Raw genomic sequence first — 19,613 nt, forward strand, 5'->3', positions numbered from 1 at the left:
TGATACAAAAACTGAAGACCTGAGTTCCTTCCCCAGAACCAGTGAAAAGTCTGACCTCAACACTTGCACAGTGTGCAGTGATGTACATACATCTCCACCCCTCGCCCCTCACAATAACAATAAATGTTTATGGCACATAAACAGTGGTGCTAGGCCAGCAGGCTGGCTCAGCAGGTGAATGCACCTGCCCCCCGAGTCTGACTCTTCTTCAGTCCCCAGCACCCACATGACAGGAGGAACCAACTCCTAAAAGTTTTCCTCTGTTCTCCACACACACCACGGCATGTGTGTGACCACACATGTGTATACACAAAATATGAAACAAAATTAAACACTGCTGCTCCCTAGTAGGGGCCAGAAATGCCTGAGGTTGAGGGAAGTTCTGATGGAGACCTGGACAGCTAGAACTGACAAGGCAAGAAAGGAAAGGGAAAACCTTAGGGAACCTCTATTTCCCTATTCTGCTTCACCGGTTCCCCTGTTGTCTTTTCTCCCCTGCTTCATTTTCTATTGGCTTGTGTAGCACAGCCCACAAGTGAGGAGGTCTAAAACGTACATTCCATACATTTCAAACCTGTAGACAGAGCAAACAGCTGTGAAATTACCACTTGGTACAAAAACAAAACAACATGCCAGCATCCTGGAAACCTGACTAGTCATCTTCTCTTTCACACTGCAAAGACAGTTTGAAGTGCTGCATTTACTTTCTCAGGCAGGCGGTACTGGCTCGTGCAGGAAAATGCCTCTGAAAATGCCTGGTCTACAAATTGAGTTCTAGGAGAGCAGGGCGGCACACAGAAACCTTGTCTTGATAAACCTAATTAGTTCATTCTCTTTTTGAGACACAGATATGCCCCAGTCTACCCTGTGTGTCCAAGGATGGATATGAACTCCTGATCCTTTCACCTCACCTTCCACACACTGGGATTGTAGACATGCTCCACCCCAGCCAGTTTTGTGGGTGCTGAGGATCAGATAGCACTCTTATCTAAGCCATATTATAGTTTTTTTAAGGTTTGGGGTTTTTTGTTTTGTTTTTCAGAAACAGTCTCTATGTAGTTCTGGCTGTCCTGGAACTCACTGTGTAGATGAGGCTGGCCTCAAACTCACAGAGAGCTCCACCTGTCTCTGCCTCTGAAGTGCTGGGCTGTGTGCCACCATGCCTGGCAATTTTGCCTATTTTTGTACTGTGCATTACATTATATAATAAATAGCCATTAGAACTGAAATCACTGTACACTTCTGTGGGAGAAAAATGAATAACACTGTTTGTTCCTCTTTGCTCTGACCAATAAACTGACAAGAAGCACCTTAAAGAAAGAAAGGTGTGTTTTAGCTAACAGTTTGAGGAAGTAGGGGAAAGATGATAGAAAAGGCCACTGGGACAATTACCAAAAAATACAACTTTTAAGCCACAACTTTCCATCCTTTGGCCAAATAGGCTCAAGGCCATCTCATAATGCAAAATGTATTCAGTCCAAGGTCAAATGTCCCCATAGTCTATAATAGTTTCAATATTGTTTATTAGTCCATATCCCTTCAGAGACTAAAGGCAATCTCTTAAATGGATCTTTTAAATGATGTTTTCATAACATCAAAAACAAAGAATGAACATTCCGTTTCATAAGGGGAAAACAGAGGCATTACAAGGAAAGATTGGACCACTATAAGACCAAAAAAGTCAGGAGGGTAAAACACCAATTCTTGCAGCTAAATTCAGAGATTTGTGATAGAATCTTCTGAGACCCAGTGTCCTGAGTAGCCCCTTCTTTCCAGATCCCCACTGTCACCATACTTGGGCTAGCTCCACTCTTTAAATGCAACCTTCCTCGATGGATTCCTGTAGTCCTGACATATCCATCATCCTGTTTTGTGTTGGCTTGTGTTTTGTCAATTTGACACAAGCTAGAGTCATTGGGAAAGTGGGAACCTCAACTGAAAAAAAAGATACTCCAGTCAATTGGTCTGTGGAAAAGCCTGTGGGGCATTTTCTTGATTAGTGATTGGTGTAACAGGGCCCATTTCATTGGGGCAGTGCCACCCTGGATTCATGGTCTTGGATAGTATAAAGAAAGCATGGCTTTCTGGGAAAGCCATGAGCTGCAAGCCTATAAGCAGTTCTCCTCTGTGACTCCTACTTCAGTTCCTGCCTCCAGGTTCCTGCCTTGCTTGAGTGTGGTCCTTCAGTGATGGACTGTTCCGGAGGTATAAGCTGAGATAGCCCCTTTCCTCCTTAAGTTGCTTTTGGTCAAGGTGTTTGGTCACAGCACTGGAACCCCTAATGAAGACAAGCCACCATTGCTTTACCTTTGCAGCCTAACATGTTGGCCTCAGACCCTCCTATACATTGCTTGACCTCTGACTTTCTCAAAGTGTGGTACAAAACTGTAACTTCTTCAATCCTGTATCCTTCGTGCCTGAAAATCTACTAAGTGGACAACATTGCCAAGTTCTACTGGCACTTCATGATAGAGCCTATTGGATAGGACATTAGCTTCTGAGTGCCATCCCTGGGAAAAAAAAACACTTCCCAAGGAAGTTTTTCCCCCAGGAGGATTGGACACCCCACCCCCTCAATGGCATTCTCAGTTTAGGCTCTTTCCTTTTGAAAGAATCCCCACTTGTATAAAATGTAGCTTTTGATGATTCCAGTCTTGTGATCAGGAAAGCTTTCAAATTGTGCCAGTTCAATGAATCAGTTTTCTCTTTAGTGATGATGATCTGTTTAACAATTTCCTATGCTTTCAAACCTGCCTGTCTTTAGGACTGGATTTAAACGTCTTTCATGCCAAGCTGAATATCTTTCAGGTCTGATAAACAGTAGCTATGCTACAGACTGAATGCTATCTCCACCAAGCAAATGAACCCACGGCCTGGAACCGCATCCTCAACCATGCTGTCAGGGCACAAGCAGAATACAGCCAGATCAGTGTCAGCTGGTGGCAAACACCTTTAATCTCAGGCAGGTGGATCCCTGAGTTCCAGGCTAGCCCAGTTTACAGACCAAGATCCAGGACTGCCAGAGCAGAGAATTGCTGTTTAGAAAAACAAACAGATAAACAAACAAAGCAAGAAAGACTGTTAGACAGTCACAAGAATGGGCTCTCTCCTGGCTCCTAAAAGTCTTGTTTCTCTTTGAAACCTTATGAGCCTGGCCTTCATTGTTTTTCTTGGCATTCTGGTCCTCCAGAATCCTAGCAAAACAGTCCATTAAGTTCTGCTTACAGCTTTCAAGATCTTTTCTAGGCTAAAGGTTTAAATAATTCTACAACCCTCTTACAAACCAGTTCCGAAACATGACTGGGTTTTACCATCGCCAATTTTCTGAATGAGTTGAGTTATATTCCTTATTGCTGTGACTAGATGTACCTGGAGGGAATAAAATTTTGTTTCAGTAACAGTTCATTAGTGAAGGCATGGTGTCACAAAGCTGAGGAGGCCGGTCATCAGGCAGTGAAGCAGAGTGCGGTGGCTCCGAATGCTCAGTTCAGTTTCTTCTAGTATCCAGTCAGAGATCTCTACCCATAGAATAGTATAATTATCCTGCAGGGTGGATCCTTTACACCTCAACTCACCTGATTTAGAAACTCTCCCAAATTGACAAACAAGATTAGCTATCATAAGTACAAACAAAAGTACATCAATCATGTGTACTCTAACTTACAGGATGTTTTTAAACTGAACTACTTATGTAACTAACTTACCCACAGGAAAAATCAGTTATTTAGTTGGGCATGATGGCACACATCTACAATCCTAAAACCTGAGAGGTAGAGACAGGAAGATCAGAAATTCAGGGTCATCTTTGCTCACACAGCAAATTCCAGGCCAGCCTGGGATACATGAATCCTTGTCTCAACAAACAAAATAGGGCTGGGGGAGTGTTAAAGACTAAAAGGTCCATTTGTGACCCACTTATCACTATTTGTATTAGATTCTCCCAGAGACAAAATAGGTTGTGTGTGTATGTGTGTATGCATACACATACTTGTATGACCATGAATAGACATGGTCATGAATACAAAAAAGAAATGGTTTCCTTTACAGTGCCCCCCCCATTCTCTTTGTTGTCTTAGGTATCTTCATATGGCCATATTAGTATAAGAACTCCTATTTGTTATAGAAGATTGGGTACTGTCTTAGTGTTTTACTGCTGGGAGCAGACAACATGACCAAGGCAACTCTCTTAAGGACAACATTTAATTGGGGCTGGCTTACAGGTTCAGAGGTTCAGTCCATTATCATCCAGGTGGGAGCATGGCAGCATCCAGACAGGCATGGTGCAGGAGGAGCTGAGAGTTCTACATCTTCATCTCAAACCCACTAGGAGAAGACTGGCTTTCAGGCAGCTAGGATGAGGGTCTTAAGCCCATGCCCACAGTGACACATCTCCAACAAGGCCAAACCTCTTAATAGTGTCACTCCCTGGGCCAAGCATAGACAGACGAACACATTCCATTCCCTAGCCCCCATTGGTTGTTCAAACACATGAGTCTATGAAGGTCATACCTAAATGTAGCATAATAAAAATAATACATTTAATCTAACCTCCAAAGTCCCCTTAGTCTAACAGTCTCAACAATGTTAAAAGTCCAAAGTTCAAAGCCTCTTCTGAGATTCATGCAATCATTTAACTGTAATCCCCAAAACAAGACAGGAAACCTGCTGGGCAAACTCCAAACTCTGTATCTCCATGCCTGATGTCAAAGCAGTTTTCAGATCTCCAACTCCTTTTTCATCTTTGTAGAATGCAACAAACTTCTTTCTCCTGGTCTGGGTCCATTCCCTGTTAGCAGCTTAACTTAGTAGATAGGTCACAGCTCTGGCATCTCAAACATCTTGGGGTCTCCATCTTTTTTTTTTTTTAAAGATTTATGTATTATAGCTAAGGATACTGTAGCTGTCTTCAGAGACACCAGAAGAGGGCATTAGATCTTATTACAGATGGTTGTGAGCCAACCTTTGGTTACTGGAATTTGAACCCCTTCTTGTTCCAATGTCTGGGATCCACACATGATCTTCTGGGCTCCTCCAAACGGCTGTGGCACTTCTCCAGCTCTGCCCTCTGTAGTACTCTAAGCTCAGATTGATCCACTGCCACTGCTGTTTTAAGTGATCATCCTGTGGTACTGGCATCTCCAATACACTGGGGTCTTCCACTGCAACTAAGCTTCATCAGTAGCCTTTCATAGGCTTTCTTCATCATGCCAAGTCTCAACTCCTTTCTTTGATCCCTTTGGTTCTAGGCCATCAACTACAACTGAGGCTGAACCTTCACCAATGGTCTTCCATGACCTCTCATAGTGAGAAGCCTCAACTGCTCTTCATGACCCCTTCTTGTCTTCTATGCCAGTACTACCTGGGTGATTCTTACACATTTCCAAGTACAGCTGCAGCATGAGGTACAACCATGGCTATCTCTGGAGCACAGATCTGTGCTCTCAGGAAACACTTCCCAGACCACCTAAGTAATGCTTGGTCTCTTCTTAATCACCACTAATTTCTTAGCTCCAGCTAACCAGCATCCATTGTCCCAGTAGTTTCTGCTATTCTAGAATCTAAAAATAGAGCCACATGTCCAAATTCTGCTTCCTGTGGCTGGAACATGATCCCCCTCATTATCTTACCACCTTTCTGTTTTCCAACTTTGTTAAGGTTTGTATATGCTTAGCCCAGGGATGGCACTACTAGAAGGTGGGTTCTATTAGAGTAGGTGTGTCCCTGTTGGAGTAGGTTTGTTGCTGTGGGTGTGGTTTATAAGACACTCATCCTAGCTACCTGAAAGCCAGTCTTTTCCTAGTGACCTTGAGATTAAAATGTAGAACTCTTAGCTCCTCCTGCACCAGGCCTGTCTGGAAGCTGCCATGCTCCCACCTTGATGATAATGGACTGAACCTCTGAACCTGTAAGCCAGCCCTGATTAAATGCTGTCCTTTATAAGACTTGCTTTGGTCATGGGGTATGTTTACAGCAATAAAACCCTAACTAAGACAAACTCCCTCACTAACTCCTGCCTAAGCTTGGCTGTCCTGGAACTTGCTATGTAGATTGATTTTGCACTCAAGAGGCTCTGTCTCTAGGGATTAAAGGTGTTTATCACCATGCTTAAATTAAGTTTTTCTTCACCTAGAACTTGTCCAGTCACAGGCTGGCCTTGAACTCAGAGATCTGCTTGTCTTTGTCTCCTGAAATTAAAGGTGTGTAACACCATGCCTGAACCTAAACTCAGCTGGGTAAGATCTTGCCCCATAGTCCCATTTCTTTAATCTGTTATCTCCTAAAACACAGGATTCAATTCTCCATTCTACTTCCTGATGCCCTTTTAATAGCTGAACCATAAATTTTGTATTCTTCATTTCTCAACTTGCTATGTTTGTTCAAAATGCTCTTCATCAGACTTAACCAGATAACAAAGTCTCTGTTGGGGTTTTTTGAGACTTCCTTGGTCAATGCAATTAATATAAATCTCTTGACCTTGGCTTTAGACAGTGGCAAAGAGCAGCCACGCTCTTCACCAAAACATCACAAAAACAGTCTTTTGGCCACATATTAAAGTTCTTCTCTACTGAAATCTCTTGGGCCATCAGGCCTACAGAGTTCAAATGACCCTCAGCACCACTGTCCTCCATATTCATACTAGGATGGCCCATTAAGCTCCATCTAAAGAATTCCATGGCTTTCCAAATCCAAAGTCCCCAAATTCACATTCTTCCAAACAAAAGCATAGTCAGGCCTATAATGGAAATACCCCACTCCTGGTACCAACTTCTGTCTTAGAGTTTTACTGCTGTGAACAGACACCATGACCAAGGTAACTCTTATAAGGGCAACGTTTAACTGGGGCTGGCTTACAGGTTCAGAGGTTCAATCCCGTATCATCCAGGTGGGAGCATGGCAGTGTACAAGAAGGCATGGTTCAGGAGGAGCTGAGAGTTCTACATCTTCGTCTAAAGGTTGCTAGGAGATGAGCTTCCAGGTAGCTAGGTTGAAGGGATTAAAGCCCATACCCACAGTGACACACCTACTCCAACAAAGCAATACCTCTTAATAGTACCACTCCCTGGGCTAAGCATATACAAACCATCACAAGTGGTAACTCTTCTTCAGTTTGATCTCAGCTGTAAATATCCTATTTCCACAAACACACTCTGGCATACTGGAATTACAACTTTTATATGTCTTTTTAGGTACTACAAAATTCAACTCATCTCAAATGTGATTATCATGAATATCTGCTCTTGGTCTCTGTGAGAAAACTAAACTATTCACTATTTAGACTGGGGTCTGATGTAAGTTTTTTTTATTGTGTTTGTTTTGGTTTTGGTTTTCGATTTTTAGAAACAAGTTTTCACTATGTACCAAGGTTAAACTCCCAAGGGCTAGTATTATAAGTTTGTGTGACCACACCAGCCTCTAGCTGTTTATTAAATACTTTACTAAATGAAAGACATTCTCTATTTTTTGTTTGCTAAATGTACTAGCCTCTGCTGTGACAAGTCCTAAATACAAATCAATTTAGCTGGGCAGTGGTGGCCCATACCTTTAATCCCTGCATTCCAGAGACAGAACAGACAGATCTCTGAGTTTAAAGCCAGCCTAATCAACAAATCAAGTTCCAGGACAGCTGAGGTTACAAAGAGAGACCTGTGTCAAAATACACACACACACACACACACACACACACACACACACACACACTCACCACCCACTCACCCACCCACACACACACACTCACCACCCACCCACCCACACACACACACACACACAGAAAGAGAGAGGAGAGTTGACACTGTTACTTTGAGCCTGTGGCAACACAGTACATTAGGAGTGTATTGTTGTGGTTATTTCTTACCCCAATAAGTCAGTATAAAAAACACACAACACAGTTATTATATTTATAAGTTATAAGCCTAGACTAAACAGATCTATCACTATACTTATCTATTACCCAGCTATGAGACCCCTTGTTCCTTATGGCTTCTTCAGGCCATGTGGTTCTGCTCTATCTTCCTTCCACTTCCTCTTCCTCAGTTTTCTGGATCTCCGGTCCCACCTTTCCCCTCCATTGCCTTATCATCATCTTGCCTTTATTTGACAAGACAGAATAGGGAAAAGTTTCCATAAGATCACTTGAGTACATGATCTACTCCTCCTTGGGGGCAGCCCCTCTTGAGGAAGCAAAATTAACATCAAAATACAAACAGCACCAGGGCAACCCACAACACTTTCCCCTCTAAATCCAATTAAAAGGCTTTTTTTCCCTCTCAGACATAAATTAAGCATAACCATAACAATTATGTAAGTTATAAAATATGATATACAATTAATATCTAGTCCATCTGTTAGTCAATTAAATTTCTCTACCACTTATCCTAACTGAAGAGCTTATAAATCTATACCTGAATTATGTTCTGATTTTAGCATGTATCACTATCTGCAAACCATTCTTTCAACTTTATATCATATCTCTCAATGCTAAGCAACTTAAGTTTGCTTATGAGACTATTACTAGTCTTCAACCCTGTCAGAAATCTGAGAATGAATAAATATTACCTGAGTATACAGGAAGCAAAATACATAGCTTTTAAAACTTAAATGAATTGTAAGAGACAGTTGACTACCTGGACAGCCCCTAATTTCTTATTACGTTGGAGCATGTATTCAGCCTCTGACCCAGAACCATCTGGCAGACCTTATGAGAAGCAGAAAATATGAAGGACTAGCTTACCCTGTAATGGCAGAGCTTAGCAATCAACTATCCCACACCTGTTTGTCCATTTTGGATAGTATTTTGTCTGCAGATGATATAGGCAATTTCTACCTAGTGGCTACCTTGCCATAATAAGCAACCTCGCCTGGAGGTAAAGATGTTCAATATCTTCTTTGAACCATGAAGGGGATATTGTCAAGAGTAGACATGTCTTCAGTCAAATTTTCTTTTGAAGACTATCTATCTATATAAAGTATCTTTGAGTTGTTAGCCTCAACTACTCTTAGCCATTTTTTATCGGTTATTTTATTTACATTTCAAATGTTATCCCCCCCCTCCACTGGGGCAGTGGTGGCACATGCCTTTAAGTTCCAGCACTCCTGAGGCAGAGGGGCAGGTGGGTGTCTAAGTTCAAGACCAGCCTGGTCTACAGAGTGAGTTCCAGGACAGCCAAGACTATACAGAGAAACCTGTCTCAAAAAATGAAAACAAACAAACCACACACACACACACACACACACACACACACAGAGAGAGAGAGAGAGAGAGAGAGAGAGAGAGAGAGAGAGAAATTTACAGACTGTAAAGATTTATTTTGACTCAGAATTTCAGAGTAAATGGAAACACTTTATTATAATTAAATCAGAATCTAACATAACCATGAGTATACTCTCTGACCCTTGTGTTATGTAATCATCTTAAACAATATGTAATAGCAGCTAATAGAAAGAATGGGTCAAAGCCTTGCATTCTTAAATGATTTGCATAGGCACAATGCCTATCTAAGAGTAACAATATTAATTTCAAATCTTGTATTAATATAAAGAATTCATACTAATGAAAACCTGAAATCTGTATCAATCTATACATTTTGTACCAATGTAAAAATTATAAGTATGTGGCATAGGAGACCTGTTCAAGAATCAAAGAAAAAGGGCAGACCAGGGTCCCAGTCTCCCCTTGGCTATGCAACAGAGGATGACCTAGGACTTCTCACCCTTCTGCTCCCATTTCCAGACTGCTGGGAAAGAATTGAAGTTATGTGGTGCTGAGGAAGTGAACCCAGGATTTCATGCATGGTAGACAAAACTCTACCAACTAAAGCACTTCCCAAGCTGTTGTGTAGCAGTTTCCTCTGAGATTGGAACTTTCAGACAGAAAGGCAACCACACAAAACAGCTTCAGCAAGTTCCTGAAACTGACCAGACTCACTAGGCTCCTCCCTCCCAGGAGTAATAGCAAAGACTTCCTAGAGTAACTCTCAGACAAGCCTAGACAAGCTGGACCAACAAGGAAGACTCTCTGACAAGATTAGCCGCCTGAAAGGAGCAGAAACCTTCCCAGCTTAAGGATCCTTGTTAGGGGAAGGATGAAGAGAGTGGGGGGGCATATGGCCATGGAGGTGCGGCAAGGCCTGGGGGCAAGGGAGATGCCTCTGGGGGGCCCATGATGGGAATCCCTTCCCCCTGAGGGACCAGCCACATGACGGTATAGTACAGAATAGAGTTTATTCAGGTCATGGGAGAGTTAAGAGGGTGGTAGAGGCAGAGAGAGAGAGAGAGAGAGAGAGAGAGAGAGAAGAGGCTGGCCATGAGCACTTGGAGGGAGAGGGGGGAAGGGCAGGGGAAGAGGAGGAGTAGGGATGGGAGAGCAAGGCTGCAAGAGGCCAAGAGGCCTAGGGAGGCAAGAGAGCCAGGAGGCAAGAGAGAGAGGGGAGGGGCAAGTAGCCCCTTTTATAGTGTCAGGTCACTGGGGTGGAGCATACCTGGCTACTGCCAGGTAATTGAGGGGTGGGGTTTACAGAATCCAACAGGAAAAGTTTCTAAGTTAAAAGATTCTATCTTAGCTGGGTTTGATGGTATATGGGAGGCAGAGACAGGAGGATCTCTATAGTTCGAGGCCAGCCTGGTCTACAAAGTGAGTTCCAGAACACTCAGGGCGGTCACACAGAAAAACCCTGTCTTGAAAAACCAAAAATTAAGGGTTGTGGAGAAGGACCAATCTAAACAATTGCATTTCCCCCCTTTTACAGCACCTGTAGGAAAGAATCGGGGTTTTTCATATTCCTTCTTCAGAATCCATTTTCCATTCTTCATATCACTGTTCCCTATCAGCCTGTGGGTTGACTAAGTTAAATCGATTTAACTTGGAAGAACTGTCAGTTTTTTACAAGACTCCCTCTTTTTTTACTTTGGACTATGGTAAGCCTCTCCGTTAGTTCAAGTTTAATTCCCATTCTCAGGTGGGATTCTGCAGTTTTCTTCCTATAATTTCTGGAATTTTCTTACTAGAGTTATTACTTGTTTTATGTTCTTGTTGCTACTGTGAATGGAATATTCCCCCCCCCCCCCCCCCATTCAAAACTGAACCCATAGGGCGTTAGGACCTCTACCACTCCTTTTGGCTGTGAGACTCTATGGTTTCTTGGTTCTATGACAACATTCTACTACCGCCTACATTTTCAGAACCTGAAGGAAGGCGGCAACAGCGAGTACCAACGCAAAGGTCCCCTCTATCTGGCCTTTGTTCTCCTCTCGGTGCTACTGCGCATGCGTGGTTACCTCAGCACGGTCCCCGCCTTCCCGACCGCGGGCCCAGCTCCGTAGCGCCGGCGCACTGGCGCGCTCTGTTCACACGCTCCGCGGCCTGTGGACACCGCGAGTTCCGGCTGTCGCAGTCACCGCCGCGGCTCCTGGAGGTCGGTTGCGACGAGTAACGGCGCCGGGACGAGCCCCGCGCCTTCCTTTCCGATATGTACCCGAATTGGGGCCGGTATGGCGGGAGCAGCCACTATCCGCCGCCGCCGGTCCCGCCGCCGCCGCCACCGGTGGCGCTTCCCGAGGCCTCACCGGGGCCCGGGTACTCCAGTTCGACGGCTCCCGCGGCCCCTTCCTCTTCGGGCTTCATGAGCTTCCGAGAGCAACACTTGGCGCAGCTCCAGCAGCTGCAGCAGATGCACCAGAAGCAAATGCAGTGCGTGCTCCAACCCCACCATCTTCCTCCGCCCCCACTGCCGCCCCCGCCGGTGATGCCCGGGGGCGGCTACGGAGACTGGCAGCCACAGCCGCCACCGCCACCGATGCCCCCGCCACCTGGGCCAGCCCTCAGCTATCAGAAGCAGCAGCAGTACAAACACCAGATGATCCACCACCAACGAGATGGACCTCCCGGTTTGGTTCCAATGGAGCTGGAGTCCCCTCCTGAATCCCCCCCTGTACCTCCAGGATCCTATATGCCCCCATCTCAGTCGTATATGCCTCCACCTCAGCCACCACCCTCGTACTATCCTCCTTCCTCCGCTCAGCCCTACCTGCCTCCTACTCAGCCGTCCCCTTCACAGTCTCCACCTTCACAGTCCTATTTGGCGCCCACCCCTTCTTATTCTTCCTCTTCCTCGCAATCATACTTGAGCCATTCTCAGCCCTACTTACCCCCTTCTCAGGCATCTCCTTCCCGCTCCTCCCAGGGCCCTTCTAAACCCCAGCTACCGCCACCACCGTCCATCCCTTCTGGGAATAAAACAACTATCCAGCAAGAGCCTATGGAGAGTGGGGCCAAGAACAAGAATGCTGAACAGAAACAAACTGCTCCTGAACCAGATCCCTCTACAATGACTCCACAGGTAAGCAATCACCTGCCGGAGTCACATTCTTTTAGGCTTTACATGAGCAGGCCTTAGGCTTTAACCAGCTAGTGCCTACATAATTCCAACATCCAACGACTAGCCCATTCCTACTCCGAAGATCACCTAAGAGTCAGTCAGCCCTGAAAGCCAGGTTTTTAAAGAACTGGACTACCCAAAGAACAGGAAAGATAAGACTAGACACTTGGAGAGTAGTCTAGGGTTGGCACAAGATTTATTTCTCAGACCGATGCCTTGGTTTTCTTTGACCAGCATTCTAGATTTTTTTCCTTTTTGCACAAAGCTTTGTTTTCATTTTTTTTTTCAAGCTAAGATTTTCATGGGGGAGGCAGTATAAAAGAAAATTCTCAAGGGGCTGATGTTTAAATACATGTAAATATCAACCAGTTCATTTCTCCAAAATAATAGCCTTGGAATTTAAAAAGGTTTAGTGATGGCCGTTCCAATGAGAGCCAAACCCTTAGACATCTCTTTTAACAATGTTGCTTTCCACGGAACAGTAAGAGGTTGACAGGGTTGCCTGACTATAGAAACTGGACATGGTAACTTGTGTCTACAACCAGTATTTGGGCAACAGAAGCAAGAGGATGGAGTTTGAAGCCAATTTGGGCTACACAGTGAGACCCTGACTCAAAAATAATAGGAATTGATCATCTGTTATGATTATTTGAAATGCACAGTAATACCTCATCTACCTTAAATTCATTAAGAGTAAAACATAATCTTATGATATACAAGCTCAGGGTAATGTATGAGATTCCAAAAGATAATTGTATATTATTCTAATTTTACAGTGGTTCAGTATTTAAGAGAAGCAGTTTCTGCACAGGGGACACTCAGGATAGTAGAATAAGTGATTTTGCTTTCTTATACCAAAGTTACATCAGCTCATCAGGATCATTTCCTCCAGTTGCCCAGTTAATTCAACCAAACTATGACCTCAGTCTGACTTTTTCTGATCATGTAGAGAAACAGATGAGTTATACAGTTGGTTTGTTGTTGTGCTTGGGATTGAACTCAGCGCCTTGGGTATGTTAGTCAAGTGCTCTACCATTCAACTGCACACTCAGCCTTGGCTTTTTAAAAGAAGAGTGTGCATACCAGACTAATAGAAGTACTCACCATGAACACTTTCAGTGTTTTGAACATGGAGTGCTTTTGATTCTTGCTGAAAGAAAGTAATGGAAGGAAGGGTGAAGCTTGAGTTCTGAGTGTAGACCAGATCAAGAACAGCCTTGCCTGTGGTTCTAGATGGAGCTCATTGAGTACTTGCTTAGCATCTTCGAAGGCCTGGATTATATTCCTAGCACTGCATAAACTGGGCATTGTAATACAAAAACCTGCAGTCCTAGCACTCTGGTGACAGAGGCAGGAGGATCTGGATTCAAGGCCATCCAGACTACACAACCGAGTTCAAAGCCAGCCACCGGGAACACGGGGAGGAATGGAATGGGGCTTTGCATGTCCTTTCTTTCTTAACTCTGTGGAGTTTATCCCACTGTCCTTAACTTCTCTTTCCTTTAAATGGAGTTCTTTCAAGGCACATCTCAAAATTCAGTCTCTGTGAGCCAGGCATGCAGACCACCCATGTGATTTGGTGCTATTGTCTTCTTAATCCTCTGCAGCACCTAGGACAGTGCCTTGCACTTTGTGAACAACTATAAAGATTTGTTGTGTAAGATTCAAGAGTTATCATTCTTTATACCTTCTGCATATTTTCATTCATATTTTAGTTTAAAACAATGGCATTAAGTTTATTATTATATATGATAGGAGTACGAATCTTTTGCACATGTACATGCCACAGTGTGCATACGGAGGTCAGGAGGCGAGAGGACAACTTCGGGGAGTTGGTGTTCAGGGGATTGCATTCGGGCTGGTAGGGTTGCTTGTTATGTGATTTTACCCATTGTCCCTAAAAAACTTTTATGGTGAAAGATTTAACCATTAAGTAGAGAAAATATAAGTATAATTTTAAATATTTTAAAGCAATTCATCCATCTTCTGGTCCCTTGCTTATGTTTTTTTGTTTTGTTTTTTGTTTTCTTTTTTCTATCTTTTTTTCATACTGGAATCAAGCCCCAAGGCCTTGTGCATGCTAGTTAAGTATTTTACCAAGCTATACCCTCCTCTCTATTTTTCTACATTTTTAATTAGGTTCCTAGTTGGTTTTCCTAAAAGCATTTTTTCTATTACATTTTATCATTTACTGTGTGTGAGTGGCAGGGGTGGAGGGGTGCAAGTATGCTCCTGTGTGCATATGGGAGTCAGAGGACAGCCTGTGGTTGTCTGGCTCTCTTAGGCATCTTTAGTCTTGGCAGCAAGTGCCTTAACTGCTGAGCCATCTCTAGAGCCTCAGTTAACTAGTTTTAAAAAGAAAGAAAAGAAAGGGGTAGGGGTGGTTTTTCATTTCTTAAAAAATAAAACAGTCTTAGTATGTAGCAATGGCAGGCTTGGAACTTGCTATGTAGACTAGGCTGGTCTCCAATTTACCTCTGGTCTCTGTCTACTTCTGTTTACCTTAAAGGCATGCCCTCTATGCTGGGTCCAGATCTTTTTTAGATTGAGCACATCATAAAAGCTTAAGTCTTTCTGTATTGTCTAATGCTCAGTCTCTTTAGATTTCCCTTTTGTCTCCTATCAGGATTCAGAGGGATTCCTTGTTAAATCCTCCAATTGTCTCTGTAACACTTTGTTCAAATTAAGGTCCAATATAGGATAAAAATCTACATTAAGCCCTGAATTAGATGAAAAATCTATCATTCTTTTCAACATCCCACATTCTGACTGCTTCTGTCTTGATAATTGTGCCATTTTATTTGTTGAGTCTTCTATTTCCTTTTTAGAAATTAACTGCAAAACACTAGACTGAAGTTGAAAGTTGATAGTTGTCAAGTGTAGTGTATAGGTGTTACACTATACAAGATGTTTATTTACACTCATTGTGAGTGCCTAGTTGTCCCACAGTCCTGACACTGAGCTTGATCAACGGATCTAGGTGGGGGCAGTCTGGCCTCTCAGCTAAGCGTCTCTGTCAGTCTTGCATCTGTCAGTGTTTCTTGATGGTTTTTATTTGACTAACTCATTCCAGTGGAATTTTCAGTAATGTGATTTTAAAACCCCTTTGCAGTTTCTTTCTAGGTGTGTGGAATTCTGTAGAGAAGACTCACTTTTGAACTAGAGCTGTTTGATTGGAAATAGTATTGGAAAGATGGGACAAATACTTCACTGTTTCCTTTTATTCCTTTTAGTCTCTAGATACCTGAATAAAACATTGTTAACTTAATGGAATATTCTTTTTTTTTTTTAAAGAATTTATTTATTTTATGTATGTGAGTACACTGTAGCTGTCTTCAAACACACCAGAAGAGGGCATCAGATCTCATTACAGATGGTTGTGAGCCACCATGTGGTTGCTGGGATTTGAACTCAGAACCTCTGGTAGAGCAGACAGTGTTCTTAACCACTGAGCCATCTCTCCAGCCCCGGAATAGTCTTTTTGAAGAGTTAGTTTTTCTGTGTTGAAGGGGTTGACAAGTTAAAGTGTATAGTAGTCTTCTCAATGAGTTGTGTTTTTCTTTCTTTCATTCTTCAAAACACTCATGTAAAATGTTGACATTGAGTATAGTGTTTGGAGGTGTCATTTAAGGTGAAATACTGTGCTTAGTACTATTGATAAAATGGTGAATGACATAGATGTGGTACTTAGTGTCAATGACTTTTTATTTTAATAAGGAAGAGAAATACAGAATGGCATGGGATTGGAAAGTATAAAATATTGCTAGAATATAAGAAACTAGAAAAGGTGAGGTTTAAAAAGTTTTACTACTGTTATTTTGGCTTTTTGAGACAGTGACTCTTGTAGCCCAAGTTGGTTTTAAACTTGGTATGTAGCTAAGAATGATCCTGAACTCTAGATCCTTCTGTCTGAATTGGAATTACAGACATTTACTAACACACACACACATCCTCTCTCTCCCTCCCTCCCTCTCTCTCTGTTCACAGTGCTTTGTATACATTGCAAGTGAAAAATAGATGTCTTTTAAATGATTGACTAATGCCAGGAGCTCTATCCTGATTGAAGAAGCCACCTTTATAAAGTAATACTTAGCTGGCTTGGTGGCATATCTCTTTATCCCAACAATCAGGAGTTCGGGGTTATATAGAGAGGTTGAAGCAAGCTTGGGCTACATGAGACCCTGTCTCAAAAAAAAAAATAAATAAATAAATAAAAACCAGCCAACCAAACAAACGTATATATGAGAAACCTAAAGTATAGGCAGGAATTATCCAAAAACAAGTTCAGGAAGGGTCTCTGACAACACAGGTTGAAAATAATAGCTATGTAATAGAGAAATCTTTAAAGACTTTATTTCAAAGACAGTATTTAGCCATTGAGGGATTTTATAAAGGCAAGTGTGATACATTGATTATTTTAGTGGTGCACAAACATGTTAGGCTTGTACCACTGAGCTACTCCTCCCATCCTAGATTAGCATTTAGAATTTTTTAAATTAATTTCTGTTTTATGTGTATGGGTATTTTACCTGTGTGTATATCTGTTTGCTACCTGTATGCCTATCACTTGTAGAGCTAAGAGGGTGTTAGATCTACTGTAACCTGGAGTTACAGATATTTGTGAGCCATCATGTGGATGCTGGGAACCGAACCTAGATCTGATATAAAAGCAGCCAGTGCTCTTAACCACTGAGTTATCACACTAGCTCTAGCACTTAGAAAGGTTGGTTTTTTATTTTATGTGTACCATATGTATACACTGCCTGCAGAGGCCAGAAGTGGGTGTCAGATTCTTTGGAAATGGTATTAGTGGAGATGTAAAGAGGTAGAAAGCTGTGTCTGGTTGCTAGAATCCATCCAGTTAGATAGTCATGACAAGGGGAGGATTTGCAGCCTTGGGGGTAAGCTCCTGAGTGGTTAGTAATACCACTTAATAAAATAGGAAACCTAGACAAAGAGAAGGGAGGAAAGGCTTAGGGATGATGTGGAAAATAGGAGTTAAGCTTTATGTATAGTTAGTTTGAGGTCCTTGGTCATAAATTTCAAATGGAGATATCCATGTAAAAGTTAGATTCAGACATAGAGTTTAAAAGCAAGATCTGGTGAATTATCAGTATAAAACATACATATACAATAAATGTTCTAAGACATATTAATAGGTAAGCTCTTCTGGGGGCAGTGTGTATGTGTGGTGTGTGATGAGTGTGCGCATGTGAGTGCATAGGATAAGAATGGAGGCTACAAGACCTTTGGCTAACCTCTGAATCACCAGTCCAAATTACCAGTAGAGGAGTTAAGGCCAACATTAAGAGGATGGAAAGTGAAAACAGAGCAGGGCTACACAGACTGAAGGGAAGACATTTCTGGAGCAAGGTAGCCAGCTGTGTCAAGTACTGCTAATCGGTCAAGCAAGATAAGATTCTGAGTTATCTTTCCCCTTACTGACATAGAGATTATTGTTGACCTTGGCAGGAGCAGTTTCATAGTGACTGAAGCCATATTGCATTGATTTGAGAAGTGATGGAAGGTGAGGATGGGGATGGTGAGTATAGAGAACTCTTTTAAGAAGTTTTTAACTGAAGGAGTAAGAGAGGAGTGCAGGAACTGGAGAAAGATGAAGTAAGGGAGTATTCTTTTTAAAAATAGAAAGTAAATTTACCTGGTGACCTTAGTTCTTAAGGGAGAATGTGAATCTTAATGATATTAAAAGTAGTCATTTTAAACTAATTTCAAAAGTAGATATTTGATTGATAATCAAGTTTTCTCACATCACTTAAGATCTACACAGATGACAGTCATTATTACAGGTGTTAGTAATAACCTAGACAGGGATTGTAGCTTTGCAATATTAATCTCTAAAATATTGCACATAGACACACTTTGTAACATTCCCCTTCCTGCAAAATCATGTAGTCCTTGTTTTTATGGTGATGCCAGTAGCAGGTAGTTAGTGCTGCCTGTAAATTAGCGTCTTTATCAGTAACAGTATTTGTGGCAAATAGTTATAATAGAGTTCTTAATGTCTCAGGTCCCTTCATTCAGTTTCTCTGTGTTGAATGGTGGTGGTGGTAGAGTTTGTGCACTTGTGTGCATGTACTGTGGAGGCTAGAGTTTGAGGTTGAATATCTTCAGTTGTTCTCCACCATGTAAACACAGACACGGGGTCTCTTACTGAACCCAGAACTCTGACTTGGCTAGTCTAGTTCTCTTGGCTAACTTGTTCTCTTTTTCCCTAAGTGCTGGGATGGGCAAGACATCATGCCCATCTTCATTTATGTGGGTTCTGGGAATCAAACACAGGACCTTGTGTTTCCACAGCAAGTGCTTGACTTGCTGAACCATCTTTCTGGCTCCCATTCAGTCTCTTAAAGGTAACATTCTACCTTTTCCTCTTTTTATACACCAACATCCCATAAGCCATGATATTATCCTATATGCTGGGATGTTCAGAAGAACTGGCTCCTAGTCTATTGTTAACTAGTCCAAACTTGACTTTTCCTTGAGGTCACTGAGGATATTTCTGATGTCATCCTTATTGCAGAGTTTCAGAAACATACTGAAGTAGTTGTGTTTCTTGCTTATTGGGTTCATCATAAATAGAAAGTGACCTACAAACCATACTGTCACTGAATCAACAATGACTTAAACCCTAACAAAGATTATATACTGGATTAGATCTAAGATAAAGATGGGAGGAGTAAGAAGAGGTTATGATCTTATTAAAGAATCTAGACTTGTGTCATAGGCAGATGGCTTAGTAGATAAAACATGAGGACCAGAATCTATGTAAAAGCCAGTGTGGTAGACACCAGTAATCCCAATAGATACCGAGGAGGTAGAACAAAAGTCTCTGGGGATTACTAGCCAGTCAGCCAGACACAGCTCAGCAGAATTGACTTGCTTCAGGTTCAGTGAGAGACCCTAATTTAAAGAAAAAAAAATGAAGTGGAGAAAAATGAGTAAGGTATCTGACATTAACTTCTGGGTGTCATGCACAGTACATATCTATTCATCTATATCTGTTAATCTTCATCTTTGTAGCCACTATCTTTTAACTCTTGAAAGAGCTGGTGTCTTTATTTTTTACTGATACTTTAAGCAACTGAAACAGCTACACATGACAGCCCAGGCTCCGATGCCAGTATCTGCAGACAAGCAAGAATTTCTCACAAATAAAAATGAAGATGGTTTCAGTTGCTTTGCTTTTTCATCTTTGTTTTTTAAAAAATATTATTTTATGTA

At 42.2% G+C, this 19,613-nt stretch overlaps 1 protein-coding gene across 4 annotated transcripts in view; it reads left to right on the plus strand.

The window, feature by feature from the left end:
* Positions 1–11,401: 11,401 nt before the first annotated feature.
* The window catches only part of YLPM1 (YLP motif containing 1), a 69,506-nt gene continuing 61,294 nt past the window's right edge, over positions 11,402–19,613 (plus strand). For all 4 annotated transcript variants that reach the window (XR_013975077.1, XM_080918904.1, XM_080918905.1 and 1 more), the window contains exon 1: positions 11,402–12,332. Coding sequence is in view for 3 of the 4 variants with exons in the window: in XM_080918904.1 (XP_080775030.1) it covers positions 11,463–12,332 (870 nt within the window). In the remaining variant the exon portion in view is untranslated. The remainder of the gene's footprint in view (positions 12,333–19,613) is intronic.

Source organism: Micromys minutus (genome assembly GCF_963924665.1).
Source record: "Micromys minutus genome assembly, chromosome: 1".
NCBI classification, from domain to species: domain Eukaryota; kingdom Metazoa; phylum Chordata; class Mammalia; order Rodentia; family Muridae; genus Micromys; species Micromys minutus.